The sequence below is a fragment of the Columba livia genome, chromosome 2 (assembly GCF_036013475.1).
Source record: "Columba livia isolate bColLiv1 breed racing homer chromosome 2, bColLiv1.pat.W.v2, whole genome shotgun sequence".
Lineage (NCBI taxonomy): Eukaryota > Metazoa > Chordata > Aves > Columbiformes > Columbidae > Columba > Columba livia.
The window spans coordinates 22597507-22615404 of record NC_088603.1 but is presented as its reverse complement, the minus strand read 5'-3'; the positions used below and the strand labels follow the sequence as shown (position 1 = coordinate 22615404).

Below are 17898 nucleotides of genomic sequence, written 5' to 3'. Positions count from 1 at the left end.
AAAGCTTCATTACCTCTTCTCCCCCGCCTGAAAGATCAAAGCTGGCTAATTAATTACATGTCTTAGCGTTGATAATATGCACCAAGTCTACTTAACAAAAAGGACAGTATTCTGTTGCTACTCCACACTCTTAATGTGCTTGTTTATCTGCAAGGGATAAGTATAGTTCAGAGAATGGGTCTGCAGTTAATGTGAACTAAACACTACTTTGCCTCAAACAACTGTTCATCCAGCAGAAAAACTGTGAAGCTTTCTGTTTAACTTGAGTTCATACATATGGGCTCTAGAATGTAACCCTCCCGGAATTCCATGCACAATTCAGAAGTGGGAAAGGAATCGGTAAAGGATGTAGACTTAAATACAGAACCTAGTTCTGCAAAACTGCACTTTAGTATTCATCCTTTACTGATGGGACTGAAGATACTTTGGTCTGCTCCTGACTCTGCAGACAATAGTTAGCTGGTAGTGAGCCACAGATTTCCCTGAACTTGTTTCCATCATGTAAGAAGAGTTACATACGCTTGCTCCTGATTGCTATTAAGTTTAACACACATGGCAAAGAGCTAGACCAGGGTACGGTTAGAGTTTCAAGTACATGGGCTGTTTAAGATTTTGTTTTTTTTTCTCATTACATCATGCCTGTAGCTCACTACAGCCAGTCACAATTTTAACTCTCTGCATATTAGCTGTAGCGTAACATCATCTACACTCTTAGCCAAAACAAAAGCAAGACAAGTACAGTGTACTGCTCCAAATCCTTCCATCTGCATTAATTCTGTGTGAATTAAGTTAATAAAGCTTGTCTTGCTCTTCATTTCTGGGTCCTCCAGAGTTGTGACAGAATGTTGTTATCAGTATGTTGCATTTGCTGTAGTTAATTTACAACAAATGCAACCCACGAATAACAACACACTCTCACAATCTGAAAGCATTTGTAATACCCAGAGTCTGACATTGCTGTATCTGTAACACGGTATTACCTCGCTCTGCTTCAGAGACCAGCCATGCCTTGCTCCAGGCTAATGCCATCCTAATCCTTCCAAAAACCAGCAGAGATGCTCTGTGGCTGACGTTTAGGTTTGGGAGCTGGGAGGGGCAAGGACGGACAGGAGGCAATGTCTCCTCATCACTCCGGTGCCAGAATGACAGCAGCGAGCGGCGGGGAGCACCCGGGGTTGCAGAGGGGGCAGGGGCACAGGTGATGGGGGCCGCGGACGGCAGTCGCAGCTCCCCAGCGCGGTCTCCCCGGTGCGGCGGCGCAGGGGCTCTCCCGAGCGCGCTCACGGCTGGCTCCGGGGCTGGTGGCAGCAGCGAGCAGAGCGATTCCCCTGCCCACGAATCTCTGCCCGAGCCCCCGATGCCCAAAGCCCCAGGACAGCACCGGACAGAAAAGGCTCGGGCAGCTCCAGCACCACCGAGGCAGCAACCGGCAGTGGGTCGGCCCGGCCCCTCCGTGCCCAGGCCCGGCTGCGGCCCCGGCTCGTCCGGGACAAATAAGGAAGTTTCCGCGCTCTCCCCGCCCGCCGCCGCCGGTACCTACAGAGGCCGGGCACGTCCAGCATGTTGGAGATGCCGCGGTCACACATGTCCACCTCGGGTTGGTTCTTCTCACGGCTCTCCTCCACGATCTTCTTCAGCGACTTGGACATGGTCTGGGCGGGGCAGAAACGGGCACCGTGAGGCGGGCAGAGCGGTGCGGGGGAAGGCGGCCGGGGACGGCAGCGGGCACAGCGCGGGGCCGGGTCTCACCCTGACGGGACCGAGGACAGCGAGCCCGCCCACTGCGCCCCGCGCCGCCGGGAGGTCCCGTCCCGTCCCCCCACGCCCGCCCCAGCCCAGCGGAGCCCTGACCGGGATGCCGGGCGCCCTCTTGCCACGGTGAGTAGAGAGGGGCCCCCGGGGCGACTCACCGCGCGGCGCTGTGACGAGACGGGACGGGACGGGACGGGACGGGACGGGACCGGCGGTCCGGAGGGCGGCTGAGGGCGGCTCCCCGCGGCTGCACGCGCCCGGCCCGCCCCGCCCAGGCACGCCCCATCCCCCCGCCTCCCCGCCCTCGCGCGCAGGCGCGCTGCGGCCCTTCCCCGGGAAGCAGAGGCACCGCCCGCGCCGTTCCACCCACGGCTGGGAAGATGTCGGACCAATCAGCACGCCTCTTCCGCTCTGAGCCGCCGCTAACCATTGGCTGGAGGCGCCGGAGGAAGGTTCACTGGCCAATAAGCGCGCCCCGTAGGTGATAACGGGTTTTAGGCCTCAAGCCGCTCCGGATCCGCTTGCGCGAGTGCGGCTTTGGCGCATGCTTGGCGGCAGCGGGGCGGCCCCCGCGGGTGCTCGGGCCGGTGTGCCGGGAGCGCCCTGCGGCTGCTGGCGAGTGCCGGTCTGGGCAGCACATGCCAGCGCCAGGCTGGGAGCAGCAGCCGCAGCCCCGAGAGAGGGGCCGCTGAGCGGGCTCCGCCGCGCTGCCGGGTTCGGGCGGGGTGCCGTCTCGAAGGACCCGCCGCCAGTGGGTCAGCCAGCCCTGCTCCCAGCCGGCACCTTGGGAGCGGAGGCTCGGCTTCCTCAGTGCCGCTGCGGGGCCGTTTGGCAGCGGGGTCACCCGGGGCCCAGTACGCCGGGGCGAGTGCGAGCTGAGCCCGCTGCCAGCGCTGTCTGCGGAGCACCGCCCGACACCGCCCAGCCGTGCCGTGCTCGGGGCGCGCAAACCCGGGAGAGCGGGTGGTGGAGGCCGCGGCACCGCTCTGCAGAGGAGCGGTGCGCTCGGGTGCGCTGTCCCGCGGAGCGCTCTGCGCAGCGGGGGCTCCCGGTGAGCTGGAGCTCGGCACACAGAGGTGCAGCTCACAGCCGCCCGGGGGTACAGGCCCCCAGGTGACCCGGCTGCCAAACCACTCGCAGCAGCGCTGAGGCGTTCCTCGTGAAGCGCCCAGTCGCAGTTGGGTGAGAAGGGGTGGGAAAGTAAGTAGCCACGGCACTGTCCAAGGGCCAGCTCATTCCTTTTCCTTGAAAACTTAATGTTCAGGTTGTTCCACCAGCAGTCATACTCAGAAGTTTCAGCAGATGGCCTAGATCACTGGAGTAGCCCCTCTCCCCTCTCTTATCCCCTAGCACCTCTTCCCAGTACATGCAGTTCTTCCATAACCCCTTTGTCTACAAGCATCCCCAGCGAGGGGCAGGTCAGGCTGTGTCTGGGGACTGGCCAGCGCAGCCCTCCCCATGGCTGTGGTGGAGCACACACCACAGGCTTTTCCAATTGCAGCCTCACTCCACTATTCAGCTACTGATTTCTTGCTTATGAAACAACTATAAAACATCTTTGATATCCACCAGGTTCTGAATTTGTCACTTGGCTTAAATGTTTATAGAGCAAATGCCTGAATTCTTTGGTGAGGCTGGCATGTGCCTTCTGTCCTTAGGAGAGCAGGCTAAAGGAGGTGGCAGATGCATGGCCAGGACCGTATGGCAGAGCTGCAGCTGCCGTGTGCTGGCGAGAAGAGGGAGAAGTCGCTCCATCGCCAAGGTTCCCCCGGCCGGGCAGCGGGCGCTGGATGTGCCTCCTGTGCTGGGGAGCAGCGAGGCGACGCGTGGCTCTGGCATTGCCCTTGCTCTGCTATGCTAGGGAGTTCTAACCAAGGAAATGAGGTTTTACATTATTATTCTATTTTTATCCTTTTTCTTTCCCTCCAAGAAAAGCTATCATAAGGGTCAACATTAACGCAGGGTTAGCGTGTCATCAAAACAATAAAACAGCAACATGCACCTGCAAAAACAGTTGTATATTGCTGGGCACTGCTACTAAAAATTTATCCAACAGTGATTATGTGTGGTAACTTGAACACAATATTTGTTTTGCTGATCTTTGCCTTATAAAAGCAAGCTTCTAGAATTTTGCCTTTATTTTTATTATCAGCTAGCAAACATTTTAAACATTTATTTGTTAGTAATCCTGTATTATTGCTGCTGTTGTTATTATGAACAGTAGTTGATGCTAGGAATTTTTTGTTACATTTCATTTTAAACAGGACTGCAGAATAATTCTGTGGTTTTAGTTTGGCAGCTGACAAAAAATAATCGCCCAAAATATGTTAATTCTGGTGCCTAGGACACTCCTCTGCACTTACTGAGGGAAACTGAAACACCTCCCCGTTTGTTTACAAGCCGAGTGAAAACTGCTCTTCTGCCAAAATTGCTTTGTAAATTTAACTAAAATTAGCTAATGTTTTAAATCGCCTGCACCACAATTTCTAGCATTTTAGCTGTATATCTTCTCTCTCCTTTACTTCAAGTAACTATAGCCCCAACAATCTCATTCTGTTATTACTTCTCATGTATTGTTTATAAAGAACAGCCCTGCCACATGGGAAGGGCAATTAAAAAATACTGTTGCAGACCTTCTAGTGCTCATTCTTCAAATTCTAGTCTTCAAGTGCTTACCATTCATATACAACTGTCTTATAAAATATACCTTTATATAAGAATAAATATGTGTAGTAACTTGTAGAAGATTTACACATAAGTTAAAAACATGCAGGCTTTGGGAAGTGAAAACGCACGTTCATTGTGGGTGCTTTGTCACTGGTGGGGGAGGTTGTTTGTAGTCATGCAGGTGTTGTAACACGGACATGCAGCATTCACAACTACATTATCTATAAAATAGACAGCAAGGTGCACAGACATGAAATCAAAGATATTTCTGGCAGTATTTTGAGGCAAAGCCATAAATCTTACTAAACACAGATTTTGTCTTTTGAATTGTACACTGCAAAAAACACATAGAAGTTTCATGGAATACTTAATATTAAAACATCAGTTAAGTAGTCCCTGTTTGCTTTTGCTGTGCGTTCATTTTAAAGCAAATGTTTTAAATTAATTCTTACCTTGCAAGACAGAAACATGGCTTAGCACCAGCTCTCTCCTCTAAGGATCTCCACTTTAATTCTTCTGCAGTGTTATTTCTGTTGTGGTTCCACATATAAAATGTTAGAGGACAGCAGTAGGTTACTTTGTTCCTGTTTTTTTAAAGAATGGGTTTGATAATTTACTCTAATTTTAGACTTTGACTATTTTTGGTGATAGTCAGTGGGGCTAGATCAATTGAACCTTGTACCAGCAGCTTCATTCAACAGCCTTCATGAACACAAATTCTCTGCAGGACTTTCATGTTTTTCTAAAGAACCTCATAGGTTTTACTCATTTTTAAGTAAAATCATGCACAGATATGGAGTATTTGTAACTTTCAAAGATGCACCAAGCATTAGTTATTGTTAAATTTTAAAAAAAATGAAACACTTGCAAATTTCTCTTCATAGTATTCGCAGTGTTCTTTACTCTTCTTTTTGCTGCAGAAGTTCAGTGATTCCATAAAATTTGACATTGTGACAGAAAGTCATACCAGGAGCAAGTATTTATCATATCAAAAATATCCAAAACCTTTTAATCTGTTTTCAAGTGAAATATGCTTTTCTCTTAGTGAAATGCATATTTCTGAAGTACAGATTTCAGCAAATTCATCAGTTTAACTGCAGTTCCCCTCTCGAGCTTGAGGCCAAAGGTTGTATTACCAGGATGGTTTCATGCTCACCCCAGGTCACCAGATGGCATCTATATGCTATTGCCTGCATCAACAGTGGGCCATCCCCAGCAAAGGGCCAGGGGTGTCTTTCGGGAGCTCAACTTTTGTCCATTAACTGTATGATGTGTGGCTGATACAGGTCTCAAACAGTAATTAAATTTATTCATTAAAACCCTGTACAGGTTTCTATTGTTTGTCAATTTATCTGTTGTTATACTCCTGACACGGCCAAGGTTTGACCTGAGACCTCAAGACCTCTTTGTCCATCAGGGCACTTCTGACGAAAGAGATGGATGTCCTGCAGAGCACTGCCTGTGGCGGCAGGGACCTGTTTGGTGGGAGACGTGCCCTTCCCTTTCACCTGTGGCTTCCAGTGGAGCCAAAATGCAGAAAATGACAGTGTTCTCGCCAAGCTGATTTTCACCTGTAGTCTGACGCTTCCATGACCAGCCACCTAGCAGCAAGAGACAGCAGCCAGATCCCCGAGGGGCTTCTCTGCCCTGCACCAACTGCACCAAATCCACGGTGATTCGCAGGAAGGTCAAAGCCAGAACAGACATTCACAAAGGCTGGAGATGCAGCTGTCCAAGGAAGAAACCAAGTCCTGATCTCCGCAGGCAAATGGCCAAGGCACACGTCATTTTATTCACGGTGTCTTACACACTGCTCTCTTCAGAACTTGTTTTGTGGCTTTATCTCCAGACAGCTCAGATGTTTGTTTTCTTTACTGCTTGCTATCCCCTTTATGGAGTTTTTAATAAACTTTATGGACAAAAATAGTATCGGCCCTTGATTGCAAATATGAAATCAGTTTGGTGTGGAATCTCAGCAAGAGCTTTCTGGGCCAGTGATCTGAAAATGTTTAATTTGATGATATGGTCTTTTATGTCTTCCCTTATTACAGGATCTTTCTGTTCTGCTAGCAGCTCAGTAGGACATAGTTGTCTCCTAGTTTGATCCAAATACAGATATTTCTTGTTTTTCCATGTTATACTTTAGCGTGTTAGCAGGAATATCACCTGTACATAGGCCAGGTTTTTCTTGGTCCTTGGACAATTTTAAAATGCTGGCTTACATTTAATTCTGTTGGCCAGTGGGAGTTCACACATTGCTCTCTTTCTAACTTAGTACTGGATGATTTTGAGTTGTATTTTATAGCTTGCCATCTACCTTTTTTCCCTTTTTCTTTTTCTCTTTTCCATGTTTTCTATATTTTCTTTTAACTGGGATGACTTCTCAGCCACTATAAAGTTTTGTATGTTTGTGGAATGATGGCTTTTTCAGCAGTCACTGGGAAACTTCACAGAGTTCCTAAATTTGTTTAGAACTACCGCTAAGACTTTGATGTAATTTCATAAATAATTATTGCAACAATCATGTTAAGGAATTACTTTCACTGTGACTTTTTGTAATAGTTATGAAGTGAAAGTTCTGATGAAGTTTGTGCTCCTCTGCTGCAGCGTAAATTCCTCTTGCCTGTCCATCACAGTTGACATTCAGGAAATCAATTGATCATTCATTCTGGGTAGCGACAAAAGATGTTTCATGGTGGGGATCAGTGTCCTCTGTATACCCTGCCAACAACATTTTTTTATGTATGGTGTGTTAGCCTGGGGAAGGGAAAAACTAATTCTAGTCAAAGGTCAATTGATATTTTTATGTCTGCCCAGTTCTGAAGTGATATCTGTTTTATAAATGTCTAAGAAATTGCCTACAAGTTGACTAGGAAGGCAACATGGTTACTGAAAGTCTCACAAGGTTTTATATTCAGTTGTAAAATATGTTTTGAAGCTTGAGGATATAACTCAATAAATATAATCACAGATATGTGCGTATATTGAACACAGAGCTCTGATCCTGACATTACTTCCAAATGTGGTTAAGATTTATTAATAGTACCATGGTATGTCCTTACTCTGTTAAACTTCAGTGAATGCTTGAGTTTAGCCGGGTTCTTGCACCCAATGCACAGTTTTTATAGAAAGTTCTTCAGCAAAGTGTCTGTATCAGTGATTGTAGGACGCGGGCCATTTTGTAGTAATTTCTGATTTGATTCTAATTTGAAACTTTACCTAGCATTTTCAAGGATGCGTGGTATAAAACCACGTAACTCTATAGAAATAAAGACAACTTGGCATATTAGGGCCTCTTATCAACTTGTTGTTGAGTGTTCTGTGTTTAAGTTTTATCCTGGCTAATTCACTTTTTGTAGCATTGAATGTGAAACTTTGAAATGGTGTGACTATTAAAAATGTTTCAAAATCTAGCAAAAACTCATTTTCACAGTTGGGTAGATAATAGTTTATTTTCAGTACAATGGGAGATCACATATTTTGACAGAACTCTAAATTCATAACAGCTACACTTAGGGTAATTTTTAAAAGACCTTACCTCAGCTGCAATTATCAGAACCAGATTTCAGACTTACTTTATGATCTAAAGTCTCTTCAGTATAGCAAGGAACGGTAATATAGTTCTCATAAAGTGTCCTAGCTTGTCCAGCTTAACTGGAATCCTGATGGTAAAGTCACATATTCAGCATGAAATTTTATATAGACTTGATGAGATGTAGCAGTAAATGGAGCAATGTTTGTATCCTGAAATTAAAAACAAGAAAAATGAAAAGCTTTATAGAACATCAAGATTCTTGGGAAAAGCCTGTCAGAGAGTTAAAACTGAGGCACAAATTGGATCACAGACTCGAAGTGACCTCAGGTCTATGCTAGATACTGCTGTTGCACTTCTCCTTCAGGGTATTACGAGTATTTAAATCGCAAACACAACTAAATACAAAGCAAAATATCTTGATGATGCCTCCCACTAGATGTCACTGTAAGGTCTGCATTGGAAGGCTTCTAAGGCGCCACAGGAGCCTTATGCATTTGCTTCCACTCATCTGTCATGAATTCATGCCAGGACTGGGGAAACAATCCTAAATACCAAACAGTAAAGGTACATTTTAACCACTTATGGGGTGGCAGACATTAGGGAATACATACCATCCCGCAGAACAGCCTGGCTGGGGGGTAGCTGGCATCTGGCCCGTTGTACAGGATCAGGTAGTTGCTATTGCAGTCCCCTGGGTCATCAATGCTGATGAAATCGAAGTTCACTGTGACGATCCGTCCCTTGGGCGCAGTAATGACCCACTCACAGTCTGTGCTGTTGGGGTAAGTTGCTGGGTAGCTGGGACTAGCAAATGAACCGGTGCTGCCGTATAATGTTCCTCCACATCCTGGAGACAGACACTTAATTAGCTTACAAGGCTTTGTTTCACAAGATACTACACGATGTAGTACATTACTACAGTATTAGTAACAGCATCCTATGGGAAGGAGCTGTGCAGCTTAGCTGCACGATATGTGAAGGACTGGTTAGTTTGGTTTGTTTTGAACCTACCACCTCCTGGCTTTATCTAATGGCCTCTGGTTCTTCTATGGGACAGGTCAATGAACAGTTGATCACTATTTATCATCCAATATCACTCAATTTTACAGACCTCAGTAGTTTCTTAAGTGGATTAAAAAGTCTCAGCATACCTCATATAGAAGCCATTTTTTATACTGAGCCCTTAGTTATACTGGATTATTTATAACAGGAGGAGACCAGAACTGTCCACATTGTTCAATGTGTGTGTTAACTATGGCTTTGTACAGTGGCTGTCAATTTGTTCTCTCTTCATTTCCCAACAACTCTTAGGACTGTGCTAGGACTATTTTACTGTAAGATCTTGTTGCTGGGTACTAAAAGTCAACTCAGAGCCCATATTTTTGTAAGTGAAATTGGGATTGTCTTTTTGTTTGCCCATGTTCTTCAGGAATACTTTCCTACACTGAACTTTATCTGCCTTTTCATCACCAATTCACTCAATGCTGTAAGGTTATTCTGCTTCTCAGCTGACCATGAGCTTTCCTACCTCCAGTAAGTTAGTGTCTTGAACAAACCATTACCTGGCTATTCACTGCCATTTCATAAGCCATTTATGAATGTGTCTATGATATAGTCACTATACAGCATTATAGTCACGTTATTTTCTTGTGGCAAATTTCAGTCCTCTTGAGGCTCAGTAGTGCCTAGATCCTAGAGCACATCACAACTGGACTATTATTGGAGTAGTCTGAGTCACCACCAGCACCACCACTGCTCTGTGGATCCCAACGTAGATGTTCCTTATATTTTCTGACCTCTCAGTGAAAGACGTAAATCTTCATCTTAAGTGGACTACATCCTCTGAGGTTGCTGAAGTCAACATTAGAGAGAGGGAATTGCTTCTATCACATAAAATGGGTCTTGCCTCACTAGTCTTCAGGAACAACTGCCTCTCTCCAGTGACTGAACAGGGTGGACTGTGGGTGCTTGGGAAGGTCTTAAGTGTTGATGAGGCAGGGCCCAATCTGAGCAGACTGAATTCCACATTTCTGTATTTTCCTTCTGTGTACAATCGCTGAGGGGAAATCCTTTGTAATTACAGCCTTACCACTTAATGATGAAGTCCAAGTAATTTCATATCCATCATGAGCCCCTGAAAAATCACTCTTGAAACGAAGGTAGACAACATGATTTTGGGGGAAGATGGGACTAGGCACAGTGTTTCCACAGAACCTGCCAAGTAGTGGTGATTGCACATCACTCCCGTTTCTGACCTTCAAGGGAAACAAAAAGCATTGTCAACATTACGTCCCTATGCCAGTTATAACCCAGTACAGTTATGCAGTGACAGAAGCACAGCACAAAATATGGAGTGACTTGCATGCATGCCATAATTGTCATTTTAATACTGTTATTTTTCCTACTATATATTATCGATAGAAGGAAAAAGAGACCTTTAACCAGTCTGTCTGAGTTTTGTAAATAATTGCATAGAACAAGCATCAGAAACAGGTAGCTAAATTTTATCGTGTGGTACATGTACTGACTGAAAAGATTAGTTGACTAGTAGCTAAGATGTGCTTTTGCAATTCAAGCCCATGTTTTGCTTTTCAGAAGAATTGTTAATATTCCCAATGAAAATATTATTTCTTTACCCTGCAGACAACTCTTCTCCCTGGTCACATGAAAACACAGGTCATCTTACATAGCTCAGATTTAATCTGTTTGGGGGTTTTGTTTGTTTTGATGGTTTTGTTTGATTGATTAATTTGGGGAGAGAAGGGGGCGTGTTTGTTTTTTCTTTTTGTCTGAGCTCCAGTAATGCTGGTGCTCAAATCCATTTCTTGAGACAGTAAAGAAGATATGAAAGGAGAACTAAATAATGATTCTGCTACAGACATCTGATTTTTGTCATCTGACCAGTGAATACGGAGGCCTTCAACAATCGTGAAAGGACAGAGTGAAGACTGTGTAGGAGCTTTTATTGACACAAAGTACCTGTGCAAGTATCCTATACTTGTTAGTAGAGCTGCCTTTTTTGGCTTGGAGGTTTGGTGGTTTTTGGGTGTTTTTTTGTTTGGTTGGTTTGTTGAGGGTGTTTTTTGTTTGTTTGTTTGTTTGTTTTGTTTTTAAGAAAAAAATTGGTTTTTTCTTAAAAAATATTTTTAAGAAAAATGTCGAGCAGATGGTATCTACCTACTCCCAGAATGAAAGCACTCGGATTTATGGCTTTCTGTTCATGCACAGATGTTAATATCAGATGAAAACTATCCTGGTTTTGAGAGCAAGGTAAAGATGAGTTAGCTGATAATGAAACTATGTATTCATTGGTTTTGGACTTACTGTAGTGTGTGTTTAACCTCTTACTATAACATCCAAGTACCTTTCATCATAAAACTATAGCAATAAATTAGTCCTCAAGGTCAGTTCAACTTGGACTTGACCCAGCCTTATTGATATCTTTTGAATTCAGCAGATTTTGACACAGGCCCCCAAAATATGTATACTTGCTTGATACCTCTAGGAAATCACGAGAACACTGGATGCTGTCCTCCAAACTGAAAGCATGGAAAAAGAGAGAAATTGTGTGATTCCGTGGAGCTCGTAGAATGATAGAACAGTCCATATTATTGGGGTGACGACCAGGCCAGCGAGGGCTCTTCAGGTAACCAAATGGCTGGTTATACTCTCTGCTGCAACCTTGCGACAGAAAACCAGAAACACGTAAGCATTGCAGATCTGTGTATTGCTTTTCACTGTAAGGAATCAACAAAGGGAATAGCAGGTAGATTGTTTAGATATTTCTTCAAGCTTACCTGTAGCTTGATAGGTAAATCTGACTCCGTTATTAATCATATATTCATCTGATTTGAAAGTCACAATGGCAGTGCGATCATAAGAATAAAATTCAGGGACTGGAAAAGTGTCAGTGCCACAGAATCTGTGGACTGATCCTCGGCTGTGCTGAAATTCAATACATGACAAAAGTTACTTCTGCTTAATGACATAATTCAGTTTTCTACTTACAGAACTTGAGGTGAATAGAGCTCTCAACACTTTCTATACCAGTTATGCAATCACTTTTTAAAGTTCTCTTGGGAATCACTTAATAATGTGCCAAATTTTTCTGTTCAATTATTATGAGAAACAAATAAAATGTAAAAGGTATTTTTTATGCCAAAATAAGAAACAATGAAAGAAGGTTTAGAGTAACATAACACAAGGGACATAAACAGTTGTGGTTGTTTTCTGCTTGTTTGATTTGGTTTGCTTTTGTGGATTTTGGTTTTGTTTTGGTTTTTTGGGGGGTTGTATTGGGGGGGGTGGGGTTGTTTTGTTCTTTTGTTCATTTGGTTGTTGTTGGGCTTTTTTTGGTTGTTGTGTTTTCAGTTGTTTTTGCGTTTGTTTGGTTGATTGTTTTTTTCCTGGTGCTTTCTACAAAAACTCTTCTTGGCACGAACATTTATTATGGTTCTCGGGTGGGAGGAAGTACAATTAGTTTATGAAAACTTGCTGTTGGGCAGTATTTTCAGTGTGTTAAGCTTGGCAGCTCTGTTACTTGGTGCAAGTGTGAAAAATTGTGTAAGAGTTACCAGGTCTAATTCAATGTGTTTATAATGTGCTTCCATGAAATCTGTGTGCCAGGTAACACACCTTGAGGGGGGCACAGTGCATAATGCTTTGAATGTGGCCCTCACACAGAGTCATCAACTAATCTACTACCAAATGTTGGGCTTCTCCTCTCTTTAAAAGGGGTGAAGGGAGCTGAGTGTGAATGGGGAATGCAATCAACTGTGAATTTCTTACTGTTGGCGAGTCCTGGATCTCTAGGTAGTTTTGAGAGCAGTCCTGGCTGGCATGGAGGTGGAAGGTCTCTACTACCACCCTGACTTGCTGCTGCGGGGGGGCATCAATGACCCACGTGCAGAGAGTAAATGGTGGATATTCATTCGGGAAGTTAGGAGACGTTGCAGTCAGGGATGTGGAAGTTGCATTATATATTCCTCCACACAGTCCTGTGTAAAATAGTAATAAATGCATCACGGAGTGAAAACCTTTCCAACTGGAGAAAAATATTTCTTGAGAGAACCTCCACTGGACAATATACTTTTGTATTTACTTGTGACTCTCTAGAGGAAAAAAGAATAAGTAAAATACATGCTAATGCTGTGTCAATGTATGTTGTAAAACTCAAGGAAATGTTTGTTGCCTATAATATCAGAGTATTTGTTAACAGTGTATGTAGAGTGTTCCCTGTTTTGCCCTCCAGACTGACAGCTGCCCCGCAACCAGCCAGGACCGATACAAACTGCACAGGGGTGTAGCAGGGTTGCTTTTAGCTCACTTGTAGATGCTCCATAGAGCTGTACTAGGGACTGTATTTGCATCTTTCCAGGCTCTATATCTAGAACAAATTTTTGTGATTTATTATTTAAATATGTATTGCCACAAAATACTCACAATAATATATATGCATACATGTATATGTATACTTACGATCCACTGTGGTGTAGGTCACATTGAAACCCTCCCTTTCCACAGAATTATCTGTGACAAATTTCACAGTCAATGAGTTACGGGTAGAAAGAAAAGGAGCTGGCACTGTAGATCCACAGAACGTGCCAGCTAAACTGGCGTTTTCATTATCTCCGTCATAAAGCTGAAAGAAGAAAAGCATATAAACCACTAATAGTTTAGGCACAACAAATATATAGAAATAAAGTTCTCTGACCCCTCCTGACATACAATTTCTCTTACTTGAAAGCACAGTAGGTGCCCTTGTGCTTTAATAGGATTTTCTTGATGACTATAATTATTCACTGCCATATTAACTAATTCTCCTGGACAGTGTAAATCTCATTACTGAACATTCTGGTCCTGTCCCAGCAAATCTATCAAAATTTATTCTGTTTGAATTTAGCATTCTGGTTTTGGTTTAATACATAATCTCAAAGTGTTTTGCAATGAGAAAGGTTGATTTGATTCACCAAAATGTAGAATTCTTTCCTAGTTTCATTGAGCATCTCTAATGCCCAACAGAATTTAAAACACTTCTTGGTGGATCTTGTTTAGCAGCATTCTGCTGTTCTATGTTTTGTATGCTCATCTCCAAGAAAACAGATTTCACAGGCGAGGATTTAGCATCAAGATTGATTTATTCAAAATTTTATAAATTAAAGTATTTTCAAGCAGTTTTGTATGGTAATTGTGGAACTATGATGGGTCCTTGGATTCCCTGACGGAGGGCATAGGAACAGAAATTAGCCTTGAAGATATTAATGCCTACCCGTGTGAAAGGTGGGAGTAAAGGAGTATCCAGAGATGTTAAGGATGTACCCGTGAGAGAGAAGGGAGTAAAAGAGTAACATTGATGATAGCAAAAATAGCCAATGAGATGTTACTGCTGTAACTTGTAGCCAATAGTGAAGCCACACATGAATTGGTAAAACTGTATAAAAATGCACTTGTGGCAATAAATGGCATCTACTACTTTCATCCTGGAAGAACTTGGTCAATGTCATTTGTCCATCCTAACCGTGACAGGTAATGAATCGGCATGTTTACTTTCAAAGTGCTTGGATTTTGTTTTGTTTCTATGGTGCGAAATAAGTACTCATTTATATAGACAATCTTAAGAACAGAAGTGTGTCCCCATAGCAATGTTAAAACTCTTATTGGTTTCCAAAAAGGCGGGATGTCATCTGGAGTAGCAATTTAACCCACTGAAAAACCCCTGTAATTATATTAAGTAATTTAATTTCTTCATAAGACCATTTTCTATTAATTAAGTTTTAGCCTCATGGAGAGGATAATGGATTGTATCTCGCTGATATTTTCCTGTTAAAATACGCGTCTGTCTTACTTTGACATAATCGTATTGGCAAGTGCGAGCAGCCTGTGCTTCAAGCCCGAATGAAGTGAAGGTGAGGTTGATCAGTTTGTTCACAGGTGCAGTTATGATCCACACACAGTCCAGATTTTTCTCATATCTTCTGGTCACGTTGGAGACTGGAGAACCAAAGCTATATGCTGAATTTGTCAGGTAGCCACCACAGCCATTCTGAGGTCCTGTTGAAAAAGCACAAGCTTTTAAAAAGCAATTCCTGGCATTTATTTGCTCTTCAGCTCTTTAATGTCAAGTCAGCAGCTTTTTTCTGTGCTACAGGATTTTACTGTCCTGTCTCACAAGGACTGTCTGAATGATTAAAAGGCTTTCAACACAAACAGCATTAAACAGATACAAATCACTATTAGGTTTGGTACAGTGAATTAAGAAAGATTCATGTCTTCTGTTGAATATAAAATCAGCATCCACTTCCAAAATGAAGCAACAGATTTTCTAAAAGGGGCAGAAATGAAACAGAGGAATAATGGTTAGAAGGCCTTTTAGTGTAATTCTTATCTGCTAGTAAGACTACTTGGACAGTAGAGGGCACTGCGTTGTTGACTTTAAAAATCTAGTTAAAAATGAAGTCATTTTGGCAATATGGCCTCGCTCTGGAGGAACTGAATTTGGCAGCCTGACGCTGGGACACAGACTCATATTCAGGAATCTGGCTAAAAGGGACTCACTTCTGGAACCATTTTGTGTGGTGGGAACCCCTCTGAAAAGCTGGCTGCTTTTCATTTGGATCCCACTTACAGAGCTGAGTCCCTCACTGTGATAATTTGAACCCTATGATGTTTTTGGTCACATTGAAAGAAACTAGTTTTGGAGAAATGCAGTATTAGAAGACCAGAACTATCTTATTGCATCTAATTACAAACAAGTAAAAAAAACAGACTATCTGAAGGGAATTTTTTTTACTTCTCTCTCTCTTTTTTTTTTTTTTTAATGGTTTGATTTCCAGAGATAGGACTGAAATCTGATCAATTTGCTGACTTTATGCTTCCTTCCCTGATCTTTATGGGGCTTCCTGGCCTCTTATTTAACTCAGGAATTCAAATAAAGTATGGTCCATACTCTTGCTTTTGAGTCTGAGAAAGAGATTTGTAAACTGCACCGAGCAAGGCGGTAACTGCAAGCAGCCTCTTGTCCCCCACAGTGAATCCTTTTAGGAGAACTGAATAATAAAAGAAGCTACAGCTGTGGCGAAGCAACATGAACTGAGTTTCAGAATGTATTGTGTGTGTATAAAATATTCCTGTCTGGCTGACATACGGTGACTTAACTTTGACACACTGATAGATTTCCAGTGATATAAAACTGCACCCCCCTTGAGCTGCAGTATTACAAAAGATCACTCTGGTGAAAAATCAGCATCCAAGTATCAGAATTGCGTCAGTAACCCGGGATTGGAGACAGCCCCGTTTTGCAAGACTGTAATGGTTAAACCAGAGTGACTAAGACTAAATGTCGTCCTGCTCCAGTAACCCAAGCCGGAAAAACCCCACCCTAAAGAAGTTTGCTTGAAACCAAAATCTTAATAACATGAGATTTAAGCTTTTGCTGTAACTAAAAATGAACAGAAGAAACTTATTGCAAAGTGAAAAAGTCAGGATTTAATCGACTCTAGTCCAGTTTTGTGGGCTGTTAATGAAGTCAGAAATTTGGAGAAGTGTTAGCGTTCATTCCATTGCTACTGCAGAAGCCGAGAACAACAGTGGGGGAAATGTGAGAAATAAATCACGTTCTTACAAATAGCCTAGGGAGGAGGAAGATGTCAGACAGGAGGCTGCCTGGCCCCTCAGAGTGCTGTTTCGCTATATTTTTCTCTGGGTTCACCATTCTGCATGATTTACTCAGTCCCACTGAAACAATCACATTGGAGCCATTCCCTTCTCAGCATTTTGGACACCGTCTACTAAATGTAACATTAAGCAGATAATACATTGGCATAGATCATAGTGCAACCATCCAGCCCTGCAATACTGAATCTGGAGTGACATATGGGTCAGACACCTCGTGAAGCTCCTTCACCCCTCTCAGGCTTAGAGTTGCAGAGATGCCAGTGAGAGCATTGCAACAGGAATCGGAGAATTGCCACAGAGCCATGCAACAGGAAAGCTTTAAGTGCAGTTGGATATCAAACGTCTGGGCCCTTGCAATGGTGCACTTTACTGCTAGCTCTGCAGCTATAAAGACAGCTCATATGATACAAAATACAGATGTGGGTAACCTGTGTATGTACAGCACATGAAATGGACCTGACAGAGGGAGAAACAGGCCAAATTCTCATTATCAGAAAATTAATTCTAGCTAGTATAGCCAGTAATAGCATCTAACGGGAGATAAATAACTAAAAGTATGATTTACAGTTAATAAAGATGAGGTTTCATCATAGGCTTTCACAATGCTTAGCCTGCTCAGCTGGGGTTGAGTCAAACGCTTGCAGGACAGCGTGTTATAAATAACGGTGAGACTGGAAGCCAACCAGATATCGAGTAGACCTGCATCAAGCCAAATAAAGAGCAGCCCTTGTTGAAAAATCCATCTATCCTGGTGTTTTTCAGTTCTGATCAACATTACATCTGACTGCAGCCACTAAAAGTTACAGACTAATGAAGCTGTGTAGAGTGAGCGAACACCCACAAGTAAATGAAAAACCAACTGCTTAACAGGAGGGAACTCACACTTATAGGAACACTAATTGATGGCATTTTAGCCAGGACACAGCTCATAATTTAAAAAAAAATCATCACCACTTCTAAATAAACCAAATAGTAGCCATCCAGCCTGCTGGTGGTCATTGATGGAATGATATTCAGCGCTGTCAAACACAGCCAGAAAAAAAAAAAATGTAGCTAAAATTTAGGCAAAATCTGGTACTGAGAAGTCTGCTAATTTATAGAGTAGACTCTTAGCTATTGAGATCTAAACTTGATAAAAATAATAAGAAATGTAACATAAAACAATTTGTGGGCAGATAGACCAACTGCATGGCTGACTCGTTTCTGGTTTCTTATTTAAAATAAAAATCGTAAGGTCATCATAAATCGGATTGCAGACTTGTCCTCCTCAT

General features: G+C 43.1%; 2 protein-coding genes and 1 long non-coding RNA gene across 8 annotated transcripts in view; 1 reads left to right on the top strand and 2 right to left on the bottom strand.

Moving 5' to 3' along the window:
- RSU1 (Ras suppressor protein 1) overlaps positions 1–4984 on the bottom strand; it is a 104945-nt gene extending 99961 nt beyond the window's left edge. The window contains exons 1-2 of one of the 5 annotated variants that reach the window (XR_010469992.1): positions 4872–4901; positions 1541–1652 (exon numbers count right to left, since the gene is read on the bottom strand). Coding sequence is in view for 3 of the 5 variants with exons in the window: in XM_065050911.1 (XP_064906983.1) it covers positions 1541–1652; positions 4872–4889 (130 nt within the window). In the remaining 2 variants the exon portion in view is untranslated. Of the gene's footprint in view, positions 1–1540; positions 1653–1910; positions 2048–4871 lie in introns of those variants that run through there. The other 4 variants (XR_010469993.1, XM_065050911.1, XM_065050910.1 and 1 more) reach the window with 4 other exon arrangements.
- LOC135578428 (uncharacterized) lies at positions 1647–7722 on the top strand. Of its 2 annotated transcripts, none has more exons than XR_010469995.1 (2): positions 1647–1878; positions 3411–7722. It is a non-coding gene; the product is annotated as an uncharacterized LOC135578428 (long non-coding RNA). The 2 variants fall into 2 exon arrangements; XR_010469994.1 differs by lacking the exon at positions 1647–1878 and adding an exon at positions 2128–2229.
- A 121-nt stretch (positions 7723–7843) lies between these two features.
- Positions 7844–17898, bottom strand: part of CUBN (cubilin) — a 140578-nt gene continuing 130523 nt past the window's right edge. Inside the window, exons 60-67 of the mRNA XM_065050909.1 lie at positions 14799–15004; positions 13433–13595; positions 12743–12951; positions 11752–11899; positions 11454–11635; positions 10044–10209; positions 8566–8801; positions 7844–8163 (exon numbers count right to left, since the gene is read on the bottom strand). Coding sequence (XP_064906981.1) covers positions 8056–8163; positions 8566–8801; positions 10044–10209; positions 11454–11635; positions 11752–11899; positions 12743–12951; positions 13433–13595; positions 14799–15004 — 1418 coding nt within the window. The 3' untranslated portion in view covers positions 7844–8055. The remainder of the gene's footprint in view (positions 8164–8565; positions 8802–10043; positions 10210–11453; positions 11636–11751; positions 11900–12742; positions 12952–13432; positions 13596–14798; positions 15005–17898) is intronic.